Source organism: Schistocerca piceifrons, chromosome 4 (genome assembly GCF_021461385.2).
Source record: "Schistocerca piceifrons isolate TAMUIC-IGC-003096 chromosome 4, iqSchPice1.1, whole genome shotgun sequence".
In the NCBI taxonomy this organism is placed as follows: domain Eukaryota; kingdom Metazoa; phylum Arthropoda; class Insecta; order Orthoptera; family Acrididae; genus Schistocerca; species Schistocerca piceifrons.
Genome location: NC_060141.1, coordinates 360586617 through 360609737, shown reverse-complemented (window position 1 = coordinate 360609737; position 23121 = coordinate 360586617). Strand labels below are relative to the sequence as shown.

At 36.7% G+C, this 23121-nt stretch overlaps 1 protein-coding gene across 1 annotated transcript in view; it reads left to right on the top strand.

Annotated features, from left to right (window-relative positions):
* The window catches only part of LOC124795346 (kynurenine 3-monooxygenase-like), a 180318-nt gene extending 157457 nt beyond the window's left edge, over window positions 1-22861 (top strand). The window contains exons 9-11 of the mRNA XM_047259336.1: window positions 7988-8128; window positions 8225-8386; window positions 22443-22861. Coding sequence (XP_047115292.1) covers window positions 7988-8128; window positions 8225-8386; window positions 22443-22568 — 429 coding nt within the window. The 3' untranslated portion in view covers window positions 22569-22861. The remainder of the gene's footprint in view (window positions 1-7987; window positions 8129-8224; window positions 8387-22442) is intronic.
* The last annotated feature ends 260 nt before the right edge of the window (window positions 22862-23121 follow it).

The window sequence follows — 23121 nt, the reverse complement described above, 5'->3', positions numbered from 1 at the left end:
TGTGGGAGAGACTGGGTCTGTGTGCAATGAGAGGAGGTTGAGGTTTGCTGGAAAGGTTGTGGAGGGTGAGTGAGTTGCCTTTCCAGAGGTGGGAAACCAGGAGATTGGATAGTTTTTTGAGGTGGAGGGTGGCATGCTGTTCTAATTTGCAGTTGGCCTGTAGGAGGATACTCTGAACAGCTGGTGTGGATGTGGGAGAGGAAAGATTGAGGACTTTTATTAGGGATAGGAGTTGACGGGTGTGTTCATTGGCTGAGTTGATGTGTAGGTGAAGGGTTAGGTGGGTGAGGGCAATGGATTGTTCAGTTTGGAACTGGTATAGGGACTGATGGAAAGAAGGGTTACAGCCAGAGATGGGAACTTTAAGTGTGAGGCCTTTGGGGGTAATGCCAAAAGTCAGACAAGCCTTCACTCACAGTGAAGAAGAACTCCAGAATTTCCTCTCCAACCTCAACTACTTTGGTTCCATCAGATTCACCTGGTCCTACTCCAAATCCCATGCCACTTTCCTTGATGTTGACCTCCATCTGTCCAATGACCAGCTTCACACATCCGTCCACATCAAACCCACCAACAAGCAACAGTACCTCCATTATGACAGCTGCCACCTATTTCATATCAAACAGTCCCTTCCCTACAGCCTAGGTCTTCGTGGCAAACGAATCTGCTCCAGTTCAGAATCCCTGAACCATTACACCAACAACCTGAAAACAGCTTTCGCATCCCACAGCTACCGTCCCAACCTGGTACAGAAGCAAATTACCAGAGCCACATCCTCATCCCCTCAAACCCAGAACCTCCCACAGAAGAACCCCAAAAGTGCCCCACTTGTGACAGGATACTTTCCGGGACTGGATCAGACTCTGAATGTGGCTCTCCAGCAGGGATACAACTTCCTCAAATCCTGCCCTGAAATGAGATCCATCTTTCATGAAATCCTCCCCACTCCACCAAGAGTGTCTTTCTGCTGTCCACCTAACCTTCGCAACCTCTTGGTTCATCCCTATGAAATCCCCAAACCACCTTCCCTACCCTCTGGCTCCTACCCTTGTAACCGCCCCCAGTGTAAAACCTGTCCCGTGCACCTTCCCACCACCACTTACTCCAGTCCCGTAACCCGGAAAGTGTACACGATCTTTTATTCATGATAAGATAGGTTTTCCCATAGATGTGTAAGCATGTCATTGCTTGTGGACACCATTTTTCCTTCTCTGGCCTTAACACATTGACTTCCACATACTTAGTGAAGGCTGTTTCACTGCCAGGTGTGCAGCTCTATGCATGTAACATTTCTGTGGCCACCACCATACACACAGCATCAGGCACGTGTTTCTGCTATGGCTGCTGATGATCACATGGTAGTCACCATGTTTATTATTTATTTTATTCACCATTCAAAAGATCACACATGTGATATAGTATTTGTCATTAGAATGTTCGTATGTAACACATGATAACAACCATAACGTAATAAACAAGCAAAGCAAATTACATACCCATAGTGCTTAAATAGAGAACAAACACTTAATACACAGAAAAACACATACTCATGACAAACATACATAGGACATTAACTGCGCCTTATACACAAACTGTATTGAGAACATTTAACAGAGTTTCTATAAATATTTCATAATTTGAAAAAAATTTAAATTTATTTAAATTATTGAAAGCAAGTAAAGGTTTCAATTTATTGTCTGTGACAGATATTCATTGACACTGTAGAAGCGTTTATCCATCAGCTATTTTTTTACTTCATGCGTGAATTTACTTTTGTCTTCCAGCACTTTAATTTGGATGGAAGTGCATTTATGCCTAAGTGGCATACATGATTCTGACTTCTGGTTTTTGCCACACAGGAAATCTAGAAGTCTTTACAATGTCTTGTGATTGTATCAACTAGAGTTTGTTTGAAGATTACATTGAGTTTTACAGATCATTCCCAGGCATTTGAAGATATATGTAAATGGTAGTGTTAGTATCTTTAGCTGTGTAAATAAGAGTCTTCAGTGTGTTTGTGGTATGTGTGAGTCATGAAACGAATAGCTCTTTTTTCTATAATAAAATGTTCTTTTAAGCTTGACTTGGTTTTGCCCCAAAAACTTATGCTGTAGCTTGCAACTGACTGGAAACGGCCAAAGTATACAGTCCTAGTACATTCTGGGCTGCATACAATGGATATTATTCTTAAAGCAAAACATGCTTAACTGCCTTTCTCAATAAGATATATGACATATTCATTCCAGTTTAAATGCTGATGAGTTCACATTCCCAGAAACTTTGCACTACACACCTTTTCTATTTTTTTGTTTTCCAGCATCATGCACGTACTTTCCTCTTGATGCTTACTTTCATACTGTATAAAGTTAGTTTTTTTGTATTTAAAGTCTGGTTATTTGAATAAAATGATGACTGTAACTATGAGAGCACTTTTTTCTGCTGTAGTACACAATGATTCTTTTATATTGTTAATTGACTTGATACTTGTGTCATCTGAAAATAACAGAATTTTGTCTGGAACCTGTATATCATTGATATAAATTAGAAATAGCAACAGACCCAGTATGCTACCCCGTGGAGCACCTATTTCAGTTAGTTTTAGTTCTGATATAAGTTTAAAATTATGAAAATTATGAGATGACATCAGCTCAACAACTTGTGACCCATTTTGCAGGTGGGATTCAAACCATTTTTTGTCAGTACCCCTAATGCCTATTGCCTAAAGTTTCCATAGTAGTATTTCACAGTATAGAAAGCTTGGGAGAAATTTAAATTAATTCCAACAACATGTTTATTTAACTCCAAATTTCTTACTGTTTCTGTTGTGTAATCAAAGATGGGTGTTTCTGTACTGTACACTGCTCAAAAACCATGTTCACTGTTTTTCTAGATATTTTGCAACCCTGATTTTCATTAATGCCCCAAGTATTTTACAAAAAGCCAGGAGGAAAGATATAGGTTGGTAATTTTCTATTTTGTGCCCATCACCAATTTTGTATAGTGGCATAACTTTAGAGATTTTAAGCCTATCAGGAAATATCCCTTCACAAAAAGATAAGTTTGCTACATGCAGTATAGGTTTGACTTTACATGATTCAGTTTTCTTAATTAAATGGTTGGTTGGTTTGTGGGACTGAAGGGACCAAACTGCTACGGTCATCGGTCCCTTTTTCCAAAATTTCAAGCACCCACACAGAATAAAAACAAACAATGGAAAAGACAGCAGATGACACAGGACAAGAAAGACTTAGACAGAGACCAGGCAAAAGGAATTAAAATCATACAGAGTGTGACAGTGGTTGGCCGACCATAGAGACAAAAAAAGAAAAGCCAACCACCGAGAAACACATTAAAAACTCGGTCTAAAATTGTAGGCCAAAGGCCAGACTCAACACAAAAAAAGACAAACACTTAGATTAAGTGATAAAAGCCCCCTGCCTGAATAAAATGCAAAACTAAGCCTGTCATGGCAGTGTCATCTGTTAAAAGGGCAGGGGTGTCAGACAGTGCGAACGTCTGCCTGAGCACAGCTAAAAGGGGACACTCCAACAAAATGTGGACCACCGTCATCTTAATTAAATGTTTTCATTGTTACTGATACTTCTTCCACCCCAGATGAAATTTTGAATTTCAAGCTTTTAATAACTTTTAGTACTTCATATTCATCTGTTGAGATTGCCATCATGCTGATATTTACCATTGGAGCCATCACTGTTGGTTATTGTTTATACAGGCTACTTAAAGTATGAGGAATATTTACAAATTAATTGTTTACATGTCAGTTATGACTTCTTTTCCTGTGGAGATATTTTCCTTATTTTTGAGATTAATTTCCTGTTCCTTAGTTCATCCGTCCGTTTCTTTTTTTTTATAATTTCCCACCTCATTTTGGACATGTTACAAGCCTGCCTTATTAATCTACCATTGAATAATAATTTTGCTTTGCTATTCTTTTGTGGTAAGTCTTTTTGTAGGTCCTCACATACTCAACAAACTGCAGATCATGACATGTTTTTAGTTTAAACTTAATATTTTGATGGTTTCATGTGACTTTTTAATTCCTGGTGTAATCCAGGAATTTGACATTTTGGATCCAGATGAACTGTAACTCACAAGCTTTTTTGGGAAACACATTTCAAAGTTTGTCATAAACGGGGAAGCAAATATATTGTAAGCATCATTTGTGTTTGTTTGTACCAAGACTTCTGACCAAACTTCATTTTTTAAGATGCTTTTGAACTGCTTACAATTTTCAGTAGAGAAAAATTGTTTGTACTCATTTTGTAGTATAGTTTCCTTCTTAGTAGTTGCAGTCAGATTAAGGATTACTGAGTTATGATCCAATAATCCTATATTTTCCCATTTGTTACTGTCACTTCATTTTTGACCACATTGCGAAAGACGTTATCTATTAAACTTTCACTGGAGTGTGTTGTTCTAGTGGGATCTGGTATCTGGAGAAACATGTTGAAACTTTTTAATATGTCTAGAAACTTGTTTTTTACTGAACTTTGGACCAAGAGATTAATATTAATGTTACCACAAAGAATTAAGGTAGAGTTCTCATTAGAAAAAGTGTTGAGGAATACTTCCAATTTCTTAAGAAGGACTTCAGTGTCCTCAGATGGTGATCTCTAAACTGCTGCAACAATTATTTTCTTCTTTAAATTATACGACTGAACAACTTCTGCTTCAAAAACCTTTTCAATGCTTAATGATTTAACCTCAGATTTTAAATTTAATTTAAGTTTGGGATCTAGATAAATACATACACCACCAACTTTGGCGGTTTGCCTGCAGAATGGACTGCAAGTTTATACTGGCTTAAATTTGTGCTGTTTAATTCATTGCCCTTACACCAATGTTCCATAACACACAAACAATCAGTATTAGTTGCTATCTCAAGTTCAACATACTTATTTTTAAGACACTGAATATTCAAACTCATAATCTTTAGAGGATTTGAATGATCTGCCTGGCCTATATGTTTACAATCTGTTACTACAATTTCTTACTCCTTTTACAGTTCTCATACATTGTTGTAGATTCCTCTGCTTTCAAACACTTAACTATTTCCCAGTTGTGGTGTTGTTCACTGTTTGACTCCACCAAAAGTCCTGGCTTCACAAGGGTGGCTGTCTACTTCTGGGTTGACAACTGCTGCTGCTGTGTGCTGTTCCTCCGAATGCCAGTGACTTTGGTTGGTTTGTTGTTGATGTTGTAACTACTGCTACTGATGTTGGTTCTGCTGCAGCTGTTAATATTGGTTCTGTAGAAGGTTCCTCTGTTGCTACTGTCATCTGGATAGCTGATCAGAGCGCTACTGCTATTTGTGCTGGTGACAATGGTGTTATTCCTATTGGAGATTTGTACCACCCCAGTTCGTTGACTATCATTTTGTAATTACATGTAATTGATTCCTTTATTAAGTTTTCTTACCTGGTCTTCCCATTACTGTTTAAGTGAAGCCCATGAGTAGTAAAACATTCTCTATCAAATGTGCTTCAATCATTTAATTTCACATGACTGAAAACCCTACAGTAACTTCTAAGTTTAACATTAATTTTGTGAATTTCCTTATTTACACAAGGCCATTCAGATAGACCATGCCTGTGGGCAAAGTTTACACGTATAATATTTGTATTTGATAGTTGAGCAAAAGACTCAAGAACAGTTTATACATTTTCATAGTATTATTTCCGTAAATGTCTTTCGCTCCAGCAAATATTACAACACTGTCCCACCTGACAATATTTTACAATGTTTTCCATCACTTCTTTGAAACCAGACTGTGGTTTAATCATAACTGTAACTGTTGATGATTTACTGTTGACTTGCATTTACTGAGAAATTCCCTTGGTGTGAATACCTCCAAAAACATTGATTTTTGTTTCTTTCTTCTTTGTAACACAGACCAGTTATTGCTTATTTTCACATTCACTGTTTTTTTGTTTACCAAACTGAGTCAGTTCTCAGAAAGGAATTTGAAGCAATGTTGTTTTGTTTGCTGTGTTTTCTTTCACCTGTTCATGAACTGGGATGTAGGGGGAAACCATACTTTCATTACTGCTAATTTCACAGCTCCGTCCTTGGAATTCTAGAGCAGCAAATTTATTTGTCACATTTACAATTTTGCACACATATTACGTATGGCATTTAGTGAGACACTCTTTTTTGGTCAACGTCAAGTATCGTCATTGTTGATGTTCCAATCACTGAAATGGCAGAGATCTTGTGGAGGCAGTTTATTTCTGAATTTGCATATTTTTCATGTAGGGTGCTGTGTTAAGCACTGAATACTTCCTAGAGAGTATAAACAGTAATGGCACTGTATTTCTATAATATAAATTAGGGTACCTCTGTCAGAAAGGTTGGCCTAAACATTCATTGCTATGGTGCATGGCTGCATGAAGTGTAAGTGCACATGTTCTACTATGTATTTCAGATATTGCATTTTATATTTTGCTTAAAATGTTAACATTTTACAGGTATATTAATCAGGTCCTGATAAATGTCCAATAACAATTCACTAGCTATTTTTGCAAATTTTGTGCAGTGAAAGTGAATTTGGAACCACAGTGTGACTCAAGAGTCTGACATATATTTCTGTAACCACCGGAGCCAGAAAGATGGGGACAAAGTCTTCCTTCACTGTGAACTGTATTCTTGTTTGTGATCACTATTTAGATTGTTTAGGAAGCCAATGAGTTATTTTCCACAGTGACTGTCTTCAGTGGTGGTGTCACTGGGATTGTATTGCATTCTGTCTGTGTACTTTTAAGGTGATCAGCTTATAACTTATTCTCCAGGTACTTCTGGGGGGGGGGGGGGGGGGTTGAACTCTTAAGATTTCCCTAAGACATACTTTCCATTTGGTCAGAGGATTCTGTACTTCTTGTTTAACAACTTACCCTAAATCAAGTTTGAAACAGCTTTGTGATATCAAAGAAAAATGAGGCAAATTATGTGAGATGATAGTTAAGTAAAATCTTCATAAATTATTATACCTCACTGAAACTCTTACAGTTTTCATTTGATCTGAGCCTCAATTTCTTGAATGGCTCAACAAATTTAGGATCCCTAATGTAGCACCAATGGTTTCCCTTGTGCGACTGTAGACTATGACTAAATATTTCTCAGATTAACATTTCAGTGTATTTCCAGCCAACAATGAAGACAACTATGAAACTGGCACTGACACATACTAGAAAATATCAAAAAAGCATAATAATTACACAAGTGAATCCTATTTCTATGTTTGATGGAAAATCTATAAGCACAGTACCTGGAGTAGATATGTAGTGTTCATCTCTTTTTACTACGGATGATAGCTGCAAGATGTCAAGCTGCTAACACAGACAAAAGGTCTGAGAACTCATCTCACATATTATTTCTGAAAACACAGTGACTTTATACACAGACAAACCCAAAGATGTTAATGTTCTGCGTTGCTCGATTTTTACTGTGAAGATTAACCTGGAGTAGCCCAATGGATAAGACATGGATGTATAAGTATAAATTTAATCCCAATTCAGCCATCCTCAGAAATTGTTCTGTGGTTTTCTTGTATAATTTCAGGAAAGATACATGATACATGATTCCTCCAACAAGCATATGCATTTCTTTCCTTAATTTAGCTCTCTATATTGTAGGGCACTGATTGTAAGGGCATTATTGTTTTGTTAATTATACATATGCAACAAATTTCCAGATACCTGTGGGCCACAAGCATTGTACAGTATTCATGTTCTTCAGCAAGACTGTAGTGTTTTGAGAAACCAATCTGGAAAGACACACAACTAGTGCTTTTCTGTCATGGTTTGCAGAGTATGGTGATAAATTTCCTACGGCCTGGGCAGTCACTTGCTTCATAGTCACTGCGTTCTTCTCATTAATTTTAACTGCATGGATTATTTCTGGTTTGGTTTAAGGCACACAATGCTTTGTTCTGTCACATACACTGATTTTAAATCGTCATACTTTTCAGGGTTTTGAAGATTGCTTAATACTGGACAACTTGATGCAACAGTACAATGAAGATTTCTCTAAAGTTCTTCCTAAATATTCAGAGATAAGAAACAAAGATGCAGAAGCAATCTGTGATCTAGCAATGTACAATTACTATGAAGTAAGTTACCCTTGTATAAAATATACAGCTTTGGTAAATTTCAGTAAACACATATGTCTAAATTGAAAGTGAATTTCTTTTATTCCATTATTTCAGATGCGAGATCTAATGAATCACAAATCATTCTTATTGAGGAAGAAATTGGACAATGCACTCTACCAAATAATACCCAAACTATGGATTCCACTGTACATATCAGTTACATTTACTAGTGAAGGATACTCCTGGTGCCTGAAAAACAAGTATTGGCAGGATAAGGTAATGGATTAAAAATACAATAGTTAAAAAACAGTGTCTAATTAATTTAAATGGAGTATAGTGAAAATCTAGACACTTTCTCAGAGCAAAAAAGCACCTGTGGAACATTTGAAAACATTGTTACAGTCTTTCTCTTAAATGAACTTCAAAGGTGAATGGAAACAAGAAAGTGTAAGCCTCAAAATGTATTTCTTACCTTGCCATAATCAACTCTTCCTTTACTAACCCTATAAGCACACTTTACAAATCACAGTGGAGACCACTGTGGAGCATATTTTCCAGTTTCACTGCTTATTAACTTTTTCCCCTTGTGATTAATTAAACACAAGTTCCCATACTTACTGTGATTGCACCAATATTTTCATCGTCCCTGTGGAGCCAATGTACAAGGGTGGAAGACAGGATAATTGCTACACAAGAAGTTTTACTGCACCACTAAAATACTGCATGATGACTGATGCTTGAAATTTTCAGAGAACATTTCCTAAGATAATTAGATATTGTCTTTATAATGCAGTTTTGGTACACAAGTTGAACAGACTACATTCCCCTACAGGACATGCCAAATTGGGCACAATTGGCCTCCGCTATTATTACAGCTTTACGCGGGAACAATATACTTAATCAGTGTTGCAAAGGGGAACCTGCAAGCTTTTTATAAGCTGCTTCTCACCTAAATAAATTCCACTTTTGCAGTTTATACTAGTTTCATAATAGCCTGCAGCTTTCTTCATCTATAACTGATCTCTCTTGACTTTCCCACTTCATATAATCACATGACTGGTTCCAGTGTAACTTTGCAATGCTATAATCTAAATCTTATCAAGGGAAGATACTATGAAACAATTACATCAAGAAAATTTGTGTGTTTGTGACATAACTGAGTGAATTCAGTAGTTTATGTCTGCAACAAGACACATTATCTGCATGAACACCAAGCATGCAATATAATACGTATTAGAGTATGGATCAATTCTTATCAAAGAGCAATGGAGTTGAGCTATGGACAAGGATACAAAATAGTGAGAAAACTGTTTACTTTAAATGGAAGAAAATTGAAAGGCATGGACTGAGGAGTAGGGGCAGGGAGTGAAAGAAGAGAAAGAAAAGGGCAGGAGGACAACAGGAAAGATAGTGCTGGCATGGAACACAAGAATAAGGGAGACTACAGGCAAAACCTCAAAGGTCTAGAGAAAAAGATAAGAAAAAGTTCTGTGAGGGTAGTTTGATAAGTCTAGTAAATTTCCATGAAAGAATGAATCATTTTTGTTGGACCTTCATGGTTAATAAGCTTGACTTTTCCAAAGATTGTATAAAGAATTTTAACAATGTACCACACACAGTTCATACTGCTGCCTGAATTGGTCAGTGTGTCTACTGCAATTGAAAATGGAAAAAAACTGAGTTTTGTGCTTTTATTAAACATTTTCATTTGAAGAGTTGGACTACTGCACAAATCAAATCAGAATTGGACAAAGTTCAGTCAGACTCAGCACCATCATTGAAGACCATTTACTTTTGGATCAATGATTTTAAATTAGGCTGGACAAGAACTGAAGTGTGCTCTGGCTTTCCAGTTGAGGTCAACACCAAGGAGGCCATTTTCAAAATCCGTTATATGGTAATGCAAGATTGCTAAATAAAAATTATGAGAGTGTTGAGACTGTAGGCATTTTAACTGAGAAAGTGCATGGTATCCTGCATGGAGAATGGTTTTGAAAAACCTGTGTGCATGGTGGGTGCCAAGACTGCTCACAGACAACCAAAAAAAGCATCCGGCACGACATTTCAACACAATGTCTGGTGATGTTTAATCACACTCCACAAGACCTTTTGCCCTGTTTTGTGACTGTTGATGAAACAATCCATTATTACATACCAGAGCCAAAACAGCAGTCAAAACAATGGACAAAGTCTAGTAAAATTACACCAGAGAAGGCAAAGACCATTTTGTCAGTGGTAAGGTGATGCCCACTGTATTTTTGAGATTCCCAAAGATTACTCCTTATAGATGACCTGAAAAAAGGCAGAATCATAACTGCACCCCATTATGCTACATTGTTGGATTGTCTGAACTAGCATTGACTGATAAAAGACCAAGGGTGGCACCCAAAAATGTCATCTTTTACCACAATAATGCGCCATCCCACAAATCAGTGATAACAATGGGGAAAGTGCATGAACTGGGTAGTTAATTGGTTCCTCATCCACCCTTTTCATCAGACTTGTCCCCAAGTGACTGCTTCCTGTTCAATAACTTAAAACTCTGGCTTGCTGGGAAGAAATTTTTGTCAAATGAGAACTGATAGTCGTAGTCAATGAGTATTTTGAGGAGTTTGAGAGAACCTATTTTTTGATGGTGTACCAAGTTAATCAAGTGTATATCCCTCAAAGGAGACTTTGTTGACAGGTAAGGTGAGTTATTTATGAAAAAACATTTTTTCTTGCTTTTTTATCACACTTATCAAATCACCCTTGTGGTTGAAGAGGAAGGATGGGGGTAGGAAAGCAAAAGGGTGTGAGGATGTTGTGTGAAATGGGATGGAAATAGGAGAGGAGGAGGGGCAGTGGGGTGAAAGAAGCAAGGGGCAGCAGAGACTGAGGCCAGTGGTCTTGGGGAATGAAGAATATGTTAAAGAGAGCATTTGTATCTGCAACATTCAGAAGTGTTGGAGAGGAGGTGGGGTAGGGGTGAGGGTGTGTGGGGGGCAGGGGGGCGGTGAGAGGGGGAATTCAGTGGCGTAGGCTGTAAAGCAGAGACTGGAGTCTACCATATCATGTTGAACATCATGTCTGTACCATGTGGTGTAGGTGGCCAATTGCTATGGTTTGAAGGTGGCCACTCACCCAGGAGGATAATCTGTTCCTGATCATATTAGGATTGAATACAGTGAATTTGGTAAAAAGAGTGGCTTCTTTTAGAGCTGCCTTGCCTTTGATGAGGGTAGGACCCACTTGCTAACCTATTCCGTTTGGATTTTCCCTTTCAACCCCAGATTTTTTGGTTTGTTCAAGTGAGAACTTTCCAGCAACATAAAATTATGAACCAAAACTTTTGACCAACAAATTGGAAATCTAGAAATGGTGCAGGCTGCAAATCAGGAAATCTTCAGACTCCCCATGCTACTTTTCTACTCTATCCAAACCTAGCCAATAAAAGCTACTCTTATCTCTTTCTCATACTCTGGGTCCTCCATCTTTCTCCTGTAATTTTTTTCCTGGAAAGCAGCAAAAGATTTAGGCCATGAAGAAACAGATTGTAAGATTGAAAGCATGAATCTGGCAAAAAGACAGTAAAATCAAAAGAAAACAAACATTGCAAAAATGAAGAATAAAATCAGAAGCTAAAGTAAAGCCATGAAAGATGCAGTGTTAGTAGGGGAGAGAGTTGTACCTTGGAAAACTTTTCAGTCTTCCACCTCTTGCCAGCCCTATTATAGATGTTTCATATATTTTCCTACTTCATTTTGAACTGACAGCATTCTCTTTACATGCAACATGGACTTGTTCTGAAACTACAAAAATTACTGCGAAAAAATAAGTATTTCTAATATCAAAATGTGTTTCAAGATGCATCATGATCATAAACTTAGGACTGTATGTTCTATTCAAATTTAAAAAGATTTCAATTAGAAAAATCTTGTCAATATGTATTTAATAGCTTGTGTGTTACATCTTTGATCTACTATGTACCAATTATCAGTAAGTGAAGTCAAATTAGGAAGAAGTATTATCAAAAACCAATTACAAGCTAAACACATTTTGAAGTAGAAGCTGTTGGCAAATAACAAAAATTTCCATTTCCAAGACAAGAAAAATTATTGAGACATTAAAGAAACCCAATTTGTTTGCAAAATATCGTATGTTCCATGGTAGATGACCTTCTTACATTTCAGGGCGCAAGATGGTGCATGACTGACAAAGCATGGCTTATTTGTCCATCATGTACGTAACGAGTTTTAAAAATATACTGCATTTTACTGCCAAAAACTTCTGTGAGTGTAGAATTAATTGTATCCTTCAAATAGCTTTAATATCTTATACAGTACTTATGTATCAACAATAAAAGGAAAAGGATAGATTGTTACTTACCATAAAGATGACATATTGAGTTGCACACAGACACAATGACAAGACTGTTACATATTTAGCTTTCAGCCATAGCCTTCTTCAGAAGAAAAAGCACAAACACATTCATTCACGCAAGCAAGCACACCTCATGCCCACATGTCTACCACTTCTGGCAGCTCAGACCAGAATGTAACTGTCACACTGAATGAAAGCAGCAATCTGGAGGGGGTGGGGGAAGAGAAGAGAGAGCAGGGTATGGGTGGGGGGAGAGAAAAGTGGTATAGATGGAGGCCTGACAACAACGCCACCCGGTGTGTCAGGAATCTGTGGTGGGGCAGGGAGGGAGGGGGAGGATAATGGGGAGTAGAAAACGAGAAGAGAAGGGAACAGGAAAGTCGGGTGGGTACATTGGCAGTGATCAGTGGACACTGAAGGTCATGGAACATGTGTAGGGAGGAGGTGATAGGACAGAGGGGTTAGAAACTTCTGGGTGGAAGGTGTGGGGACAGCAGGTTACTGTAGGTTGAGGCTGGGATAATTTTGGGAAAGGAGATATTGTTTTCAGGATAACTCCCATCTGTACAGTTCAGAAAAGCTGATGGTGGAAAGGAGGATCCAGATAGCCTAGGCTGAATCAAGCACATTATGTTCAGCTGCATGTTGTGCCACATGGTGGTCTACTTTGCTCTTGGCCATGGTTTGGCAGTGGCCATTTATCCTGGTGGACAGCTGGTTGGTAGTCACACCAATGTAAAAGCTGTGCAATGATTGTAGGAGATTTTATGTAATGACATGGCTGCTTTCACAGTTGGCCCAGCCTGTAATGGGGTAGTATAAGCCTGTGACAGGACTGGAATAGGACATGCTGGCTGGTGTACTGGACAGGTCTTGCATCTGGGTGGGATTTAGAGTAGCATAGGGATGGACCAGGATGTTGTGGAGGTTGGGTTGGCAACTGAACACCACTTTAGGAGAGTTGGGAATTATCTTGGGTAAGATGTCCCTCATTTCAGTTATTTGATTACATATATCATCATGATAAATTCTATTACCTAGACCTTTTAATTACTTAGACTTCTAGTTAAAGTAAGTGCATCATTGTAATCAGGAAGCTAAATATAAGAAATTGAGTTAATGCTTAAATGAGACTATGTATAAATATTAATTTTACACCTTCCTGCACAGAGTACCTATTATGTGTGCAGCTATATTAGATATACAATGAAAAAATAAATAGATATTCTGGGGAGCAGGAGACACAGCAGCTTAAATTCCAGCTTGCTATGTTTCACTGTATCCACTGGCAGAGGGTCACATCATGACATACGGAGAGGGCTCTGCCAGCAGCAATTGAGCACACTGGATGTATCTGGCTGCAAATTGTGGCTCATGTCAGCACAAATTACACCTGATGCCTGGGTTCAGAGGCCATCCAACATTCTTACAGGCCATCTGGCAGCTTTGGTGAAGACAGTTAGCCTCGCTTGCAGGGTACAAGCAGAGCTAACATTTTGCAGCATTATTCCCAAAACTAGTCATGATCCTCTGGTTTGGAGCTGAGTGAAAGGCTCCAACCAGGGTCTCAGAAAATTCTGTGATGACCTTTGATGCAGATATGTAGACTTCCACTAATGGATCGAGAATTGTAGGAGCCCCTTAATAGATCAGGCATGCACTACATGCAGGAAGCAGTTAGTAGGGCAGCAGAGTATGTCTGATATGTACATCTGGCTATTTTAGAATAGAGGAGTCCCTCTGCAGGCCCAATAAGATATATTCTGAATTTAGACAGGAAAGAATTCTATCCTCATTAATTAAAGAGAGTAACATTGTTCATGGCAGATCAGAGAAAGAAAATGTTAATCTAGTATTAGTTAACTGCAGGAGCATCCATGCAAGTATCCCAGAACTAGTCTTGCTAATAAATGGTAATAATGCCCTCATAATACTTGGGACAGAAAGTTGGCTGAAACCAGATATTAGTAGCAATAAATTCTAAACTCCGAGTAGAATATATATTGCAGAAAAATGCAGGCATGTTTTAAGTGATAAAAAATATAGTAATATCTAGTGAGATTAGCACAGATTCCAAATGTGTAAAGTGAGTATTAAATGTAATTCAAACATGGTCAGTCAATGCCTTAATAAACCACTTGTCTCTTGAGCAGTAGTGCCAGAACATTTAGGGGGAACCTGGAGAATATTTTACAAAAAATTCTTGGCCATGTTGTAGTGTTAGGTGGAGATGTCAACTTATCACATACAGACTGGGAGACTCAAGTGATTAGGGTGGCTTGTAGGGAAAGAAACTCTAGTGAAACTGTTCTAAATGCCTTACCTGAAAATCACCTTGAACAGTTAATGAGACAACTGAACTGCGAAGGTAACAGCTCAGATCTGTTGGCGACAAACAGATGAGAATTCAGTGTAGAACATGGAATCAGTGACTGTAAGGCCATAAGCATATGGTTCTGAATACGACTACAAAGAAAGGTAGGAAGGTCTCCCTCCCTAGCAACACAATAGGAAACAGATTTCAGATTACCTGAGTGATCAGCATGAAAATCTCATCCCCAGCACTAAAAATGTTTAATATCAATGCGTAAAGTTCAAGAGTACTGTTGAACACACTTTAGATAAATATGTGCTGAGAAAAGTTGGGAGGGATAAAGAAGACCTGCTGTGGTTCAACAGTCATGTTAGAAAGCTGTTAAAAAAGCAAATAGAGCTTCAATTTAAATGTAGCCAAAGTCTCATAGACACATAAAAACTGAATAACACCAACATTTTGTGTAAGGAGAGTCCTGCATGAAGCTTTCAATGAATTTGAAAGTAATATTCTATCTACTGACTTGACAGAAAATCCAAAGCAGTTTTGGTCTTACATTAAGTCAGTAAATGGAACAAAGGCAAATTTGTTCATACTCTCAGATTCATGCACAAAGTTTGTCCAAGAATACGGTTGTCCTGTCAGCTACATCTCATCTTGTTGTTAAAAAATCAGCTGACTATAGGAGTATATAAGTAAGTAAGCTAGTTAGTTAGTTACATGCTCCATAGATCATTTGAATGATTCTCATATCAAAACAATGTGGAATGAGTTTACAACTGTTTATTCAGTTTAGTCTTGGTTAATGTGAATAGAGTTATGTGATGGCAGGCAGATCTAAGTGGCATGCATGTGGTTGTGCTGTGCAAGGGATAACATGAATTAACTTTGCATACCATGGCAGAAGTTGCCAAAGATGACCATTGCTGCCTTGTCTTATAACACATTTGAGTCAGTTCTTGTCAACAACCATGCAAGTGTGCAGGTGAGTGTGAGTACATGACAATATAGCCACAGGTGTTATCTCACTCATCTGCCAGACACCTGCATACACTTGCACATAAGCTGCAAATTTCCTGTGTGCACATAAACATTGAATTTCCCTTACCATTGGAATTGTGCAAATTTTACTCGAATGATGAGTAATGAAAACAGATAAAAATTATTATTCTTGAATAACAAATAAAAATAGTTATTCAGAACATTTATTCATCATACATGAATAAAAAGTGTCAACAATAACACACAAATTTGAAATCAAATATTGCTCGAATTCTTTGTCACTTAATAAACAGATGTACTTTTCCTTGCTTTTAAATTAGTTTTCAACACAACTCTTCCTTCAATCTTCCCATCATTAAGTTTATTTAATCTTTGAAGATTTGTCACGTATTTTTCAAATGCAAAGAGGATGTTGGTGTATTATATCTCCTGCAATCATTCTTATTTAAAGATAATGATGTAAGATTTTCAAGTCACAAAAGTTGGGAATCATCAATTCTACTATAGTTTCTGGCAAGTATATTTATTTATTCAGTCATCTATCTTTAAGTATTTGCATGCAATTGATGCCATCATGAGTAATGTACAAGAGGTTTTATAAAGTATTATTGACATATTAGGAAACATACTTATGTACACTACACCACCATACTACACATAACTGAAGTACATACATCATAAAACAACATCAGTTATATACAAAGATTGCTCCACATGGGAGGGACAAAGAAGACCTGCTGTGGTTCAACAGCCATATTACAAATGTTGTATACAAAGAATACGGCTCTAAACATTGTTAAGTTGCTTATTTAGGTTCACACAGTAAAAGAAATATGGCACACAATAATTTCCCAGTGTGGTTAATAGTAAAACATTTGCTAGCATTATTTAGTTACTTGTATATTTACTATGTACATAAGAAAAATACCAGAAAGGATAGAAATGCATAAAAAGAAGTTACAAGCTAACACTATTATGAATTATTTAGTAAAGCAGGTCAACTTTTTAACAGTTTTAAAATTCTTTAACATTTCCGAGATGAAGCCTGAGTATCACCAGCATACATTTCAATTTATTACTTATTTAATAGTAATTCTACTCACAACACATTTTGCAGACAGTATCCACATATAATACTGAATGTACCTGCAAAATTATAGCACTGTACGACACACAGTTCATAATTCAGGAGATATGGCACCTACAGTTATGGGTTATAGCCTGAGTGAGGCTCAAGAGGATAAAACATGTTCCCTTTCAGCCATTTTTGAGTGAAATAAGAAAATCAGCATGCACCTGCACAAGCAATGTGCTGAAAAGCCTTAGCCTTTTTCGTATTTGCATTTTTTAAAAGTCAAGTAGAAGGTAAGTCTGTCTTTAATGTTTGATGATTATCATCATTATGAACCAACTGCCTAAGGATTTTTTTAAGTAACAAAGGCAGCTGCATCTAAAAAGAGATGGGACTGTCATTATCAGTAATTCTTTAGTCTCCATGGATGTTACTTTTTGTAATTTGGTCTGCCAAATAAAAAATTTTCCTACCTCCTGGAGAATTACTCCATTGAAGAAAGCCATATCTTAGTTGGCAATGAAATAAGGCACAATAGGAGTTATTAACCTCTTTTTAAGAAAATGACGTATGTAATTTTTGGGGAAAACATTTGAGATCTGTAGTCTATGTGACTCGAGATCAACACTGCACAAATTGAAAAAAATAAGGCTGCAAGAAGTATCTACATTCTTTTCATAGTTAATACCTAACTCATTGGCTTCAAACAACATTTCGAATAACCTGAGATAATCTTTACTTTGCGTCTTCAGTTTATTTATGTCCTTTCCAGAATTTATGAAAGCAGTATCATCTGCATAAAGCAGGCATGTTGCTGCACAGGTGATTTATTAATATTATAAACAGTAGTGGTCCAAGCACTGATCTTTCAGGTACACCTCTAGTAACACTCAGGGACTATGATTTTTAATAATTGCACACTACAATCTGTTTCCTTTTACTAAAATAGTATTTAATGAGAGTGAGTTTCAGATCCCTAATGCCGTAACACCATAGTTTCTCCAGTATTATTCTGTGGTCTACAAAGTCAAATGCCTTGCTCATGTCCACTTGCATGGCTCTAGCAAACAGTTTGGATTCAAAAGAGTGCTGTACAAAAGAAATTTTCAATGGCTTTAACTGTTGATAACTTGCAACTCAAAACAATACCGTCGATTAGCCAGTACATTGTGTTTTGAGAAATGTGTGCAAATTTGGTTTTGTGTACTATATTTGATTATTTTGGAGAAAACAGGTACCATAAAAATTGAACAGTAATTTTTAGTGCAAGATTTATAACCATTTTTGTAACATGGAATGACTACTGTCTTAATTAGGCATTCCGGAAGAACACCACTAATAAACATCTAGTTTATATATGCCCAGAGAAGTAATTAATATCAAGTCCATGTATCTCTAATCACTAATCTGGAGCCATTTAATTTGCTGTTGATTTAATTTCATCACATACTTCCACTTTTATCCAATTGCAAGTTGGTAAGCAGAATGTGAATTAGATTTCAGCACAGGATGTGAGGATTTAGAGTTTGTACCACTGATAAAAAAGAGTTTAATCATCTGGAGTGATAACAACATGAGTTATAACTTTATTATTACTACTTTGTTGTGATTTCACATTAGTTTCACCTACCAAACCATTTTCAAAATAAATTTTCTTATTACAGCATAGTGTCATTTGAAACTCATGACCCAATTTCTTTGGCTATTGTATAGTTTCTTGTAGGCTACTATTGGTGATGGACAGCAATAACAGTGAACTATTTGCTTTTAAATTGTGGTTAAGGCATTGGTGCAATCATTATAGCTGGTGTAGAAATACAAAAAAAAAAAGTCTTCCAATTGTCTTTTGACATTGTCTTGATAAAGTTTCTAGCATGGTTCAATATTATGAACTCTTTTGTGTACTCAAACCTAATGTCTATTCTGAAATGTCTCAGTCTCAAAGTTCTAAGTAACTGCATTTATGCATGTAGGGACAGAAAACTATTTTAATGGAAAGCTTACTCAGAGATAGTCCCAAAACACTTTCTGATGACTCTAGATGTCCAGCACAATTCTACAAACATCTTAGAAGACTTCAGATTTAAAATCTGTTGACATCAGTTATTGGCATCCACTGAGTTCTTCCTTTGTTCCCCCAGTTTGTAGCACTACAAACACAAACTAATTGCATAATTATATAAATAAGTCACTAATATCCAATAGTTTTAGCAGTCTTGGTGCAATGGAGGAAGGTGTTGCAGATTAAGAGTTACTGTTGGCTGCAGTCACATCTTTGGCTATTTACACAGAGTGCTTCTGCTTGTTAACAGTGGGAGGGGGATGTATTGCCAAGTGTGGAGTTAGCTGAATTAAGCCGCACTCACTAGTGTAACTTATGGGGTGAAATTCATACAGGGACTTCTGGTAACATGACCTTAGTTTGCTGCCAGGCTGCTTGGATGATTTAAAGTCTTCCATATTTATTTTTGTTTCATGAAAACTTTGAGGTTTGCCAATGACAATGTAATTCTGTCAGAGACAGCAAAGGACCTGGAAGAACAGCTGAACGTAATGGACAGTGTCTTGAAAGGAGGATATAAGAATAATAGAATGTAGTCAAATTAAATTGGGTGATGCTGGCAGAATTAGGATAGGAAATGACACACACAAAGTAGTAGATGAGTTTTGCTATTTGGGGAGCAAAATAACATGATGGTCAAAGTAGAGAGAATATAAAAAATAGACTGGCTATGGCAAGGAAAGTGTTTCTTAAGAAGAGAAATTTGTTAACATTGAGTGTAGATTTAAGTGTCAGGAAGTATTTTTGGAAAGTATTTGTATGGAGCGTAGTCATGTATGGAAGTGAAACATGGACAATAAATGTTTAGAAAAGAAGAGAATAGAAGCTTTCAAAATGTAGTGCTACAGAAGAATGCAGAAGATTAGATGAGTAGATCATGTACCTAATGAGGAGGTACCGAATAAAATTGGGGAGAAGAGGAATTTGTGGCACAACTTGACTAGAAGAAGGGGTTGGTTGGTAGGACATGTTCTGAGGCATCAAGGGACCACCAATTTAGTATTGGAGGGCAGTGTGGGGGTAAGAATCATAGAGGGAGACCAAGAAATGAATACACTAAGCAGATTAGAAAGGATGTAGGTTGCAGTAGGTACTTGGAGATGAAGAAGCTTGCACAGGATAGAGTAGCATGGAGAGCTGCATCAAATCAGTCTCTTGACTGAAGATCATAACAACAGCAGCAACAATTAACAAAGCTGGTCTCATCAGATTGTGCTTCTGATTATGACTTTCTTTTGGGTACTGTGCTCTTTGAATTGCAATGTAAATATGTTTTTCCTCACATCTGTTATACTGAGTGGAGTAAATGATTGCATATTTGTTTTTGTTTCATATAAAACAGCAGTTGGTTTGATCACATGGTGTCCTGTGGACTCAGGTATCTTTGTTCCTGCTTACAAAATTGCTTTATTTAAATGCATTGTAAGTGTGTTGTTTGTGTTCTTTTTTATTTTTGTTCACATCTATTTTTCATGGTTCCTCTCAGTTAATGGACAACTTCATGTTAGCAGATTGTGGCAGGAATGGTATTCAACTTTATAACATCTTGACACATAATGAATATGTAATTCTCCTTTAAATGTTGTGGCTTCTTGTCACTGAGTATGCTCTGTAGTCATAGTGATACTACAAATCACGTTTTTCAGCAGAAATCAATGTACTAAAATCATCCTCCCACTCAATTGAAAATTTAAAAGCATGCTTTCAGCACTACTAGTGAATTCTATACAACTGGTGTTTACTAAATGCAGTTGCATTCAGTACAGTGGAAGTATGTTCAGTTTAACATACAATCCGATATACAAATAAGCACTTCAATTTAGAATATTTTGCTGCCTGATGGTACCTGGTACAACAGCTACATACTCTGTCATTTAGACTACAAAGCATACCAGTACTCAGTGCAAAAACCAACACTATTCAATGCTGAATTACATACTCATTCCATGACAAGATTTCTATCAAAAGGTGTTAACATGGATTTCTCCATTAAATGCATAATGTATGAAAAATTGATTGAATAAAAATAAAGCGGAATATGAGCAATATACTTATAACACAATTAAATCGAGCAGTTAACACAGAGATTTTTAAAATGCATATGGGTTCACAGAACAACATGTGATTAAACCATCTTCTGTTTTATATAAAATAAAATAAATATGGAGTTATTTACTCAACCCAATATTATGGATGAAGCAAAAATTGGCCAGAATGTGAGCGACATATTTACACTGCAATTCAAAAGTGAAATACACAAGATACATGGTAATCAGGAACACATTATGATGAAAGCAGCTTCTATGTCACATCACATGATTTTTTTAGATTTTGACATGAGCTAAAGCAGAATTGTTTCCCTTCATAACAGCCATAAAGTCAAACTGTAATATTGGGTTTTACAAATAAATAATTTTGCAGCCAAAAAGTGATAACAATGCCATTCACACAATTTTACATGACTGTAAAGTCTAGCTATGATAAGTTAATCTTAGTTTTTGATTGAGATTTCTCCAGCATACAGAGTTACTCAAAAAGATCAAGACACATTCAAGTGATTGTAAAAAATGTTTGTATTGAGGTTAGGTACTGTATGTTTATATTTTGGGAAACAATGACTGAAGAAGTTCTTTGTGCCATGTTCACAAATCTTCAGTGAGTAAACCAGAACCTGCATGGTACACATCCACTCTACAGTCCAGTTCTGCTCACACTCACCCTAGTGTCCGTATGAGAATCAGCCACAGCTGTCCTGATACATCCTCATAAGTGAGCACTGTTGTGGGAAAGTGGAAGTGTGGAAACAGTGTCTTTTATGTAACCTCACACGGAGTCAGGTATGGGAGGACACGGTGCCCATGCCAGCAATGAGAGATTGCCATCTGATGCACGATAAAGCCAGCACCCTAATGGTCTGTGTCTGAGAATGCTTGGACATCACTAGGAAGTGCAATGGAGCACCACCCTTTTGAAAAAATGAAATGATCACTGTATTCTTGCAATTTCAGCGTTAATTACACAAAACATCTTCTCCGTTGGACTGGTAGCCATATTGCTGGAGATCAATGTAGCAAAAAACTTCCCAAGCTGCTGTTTCCATACATACCTGTGTAATCATGAAGTGCCTAATCTCAATGCAAACATGTCTTACTATCACTTGAAAGTGTTTATACCATTTTGAATAACCCTGGATTATTTTGTGGTCACAAAAATTTTTTGTTTGCAGGCGTGGATTTTCATGCCATTTTTTCTCATTTTCAGAGTTCACTGCCATACCATTTGGAGCACTGGTTTCATTCTCTGCTTCCATATCATAACCTGGGCTTCACACTTCTTACACAGGGGATACACAAAAGAAACCAAATTAATTTTTTTTACTTATTTATTCACATTTTAAGCACAAGACTTCAGTCCTCTTCAAAATACTCTTCACTTGCGTTAATATACTTGTCTAATCTTTTATTCCAGGCAATGGTATAATACACTAATCTGTACTAATCAATTTTTGTTTTCATTCCAGGCAATACGTGCTGTTCTCGGGGTTTTTGGCATGATAATGCTGTTAGTGGTAGTATTATTTATATTCTTTTTTATTCATGCTATTATTGAAACACCCTGTAAACTTTTTATTGTACCAGAATTATGACACAATAATATCAGATTTCCAGGCAGAAATCTTTCACTGGCCAACAAACACTGCCAAATTCAACAAAGTCAAGTCTGTGATAATATATTATTTACACTGCCTCATATATCACCCCAAGTGATTCACTGACATGATACTATTGTTCATGCACAACACATTCCCAACACAAAAAGCTCAGAATACTGCTCATTTATACAGTGTGTATTTATAGAAACATTTTCTTAATATTCTATATGTTTGATGCTTTTTGTTAAATTTGTGGTAAATACATTGTTATTACTGTAATAAATCAATTCACCAAAAATACCATTACTAAAATAATAAAGATTTTGGAAAAAAAGACATTCTGTTTAAGAAGATGGCGGCTTTGTTTATTTTTGATACAATCACATTTTATGACACAAACATAATTGTATTCATCCCATGATGGCAATGTTCTGATGCTAAAAAAGGAAAAATAAAAAGCTTATAGTAAGACCTTAAAACAAGTAAAAATATTTTCACTAGGTCTACTTGTGAGTTAAGTAAAGTTCTATTAAAATACATGTTGGTC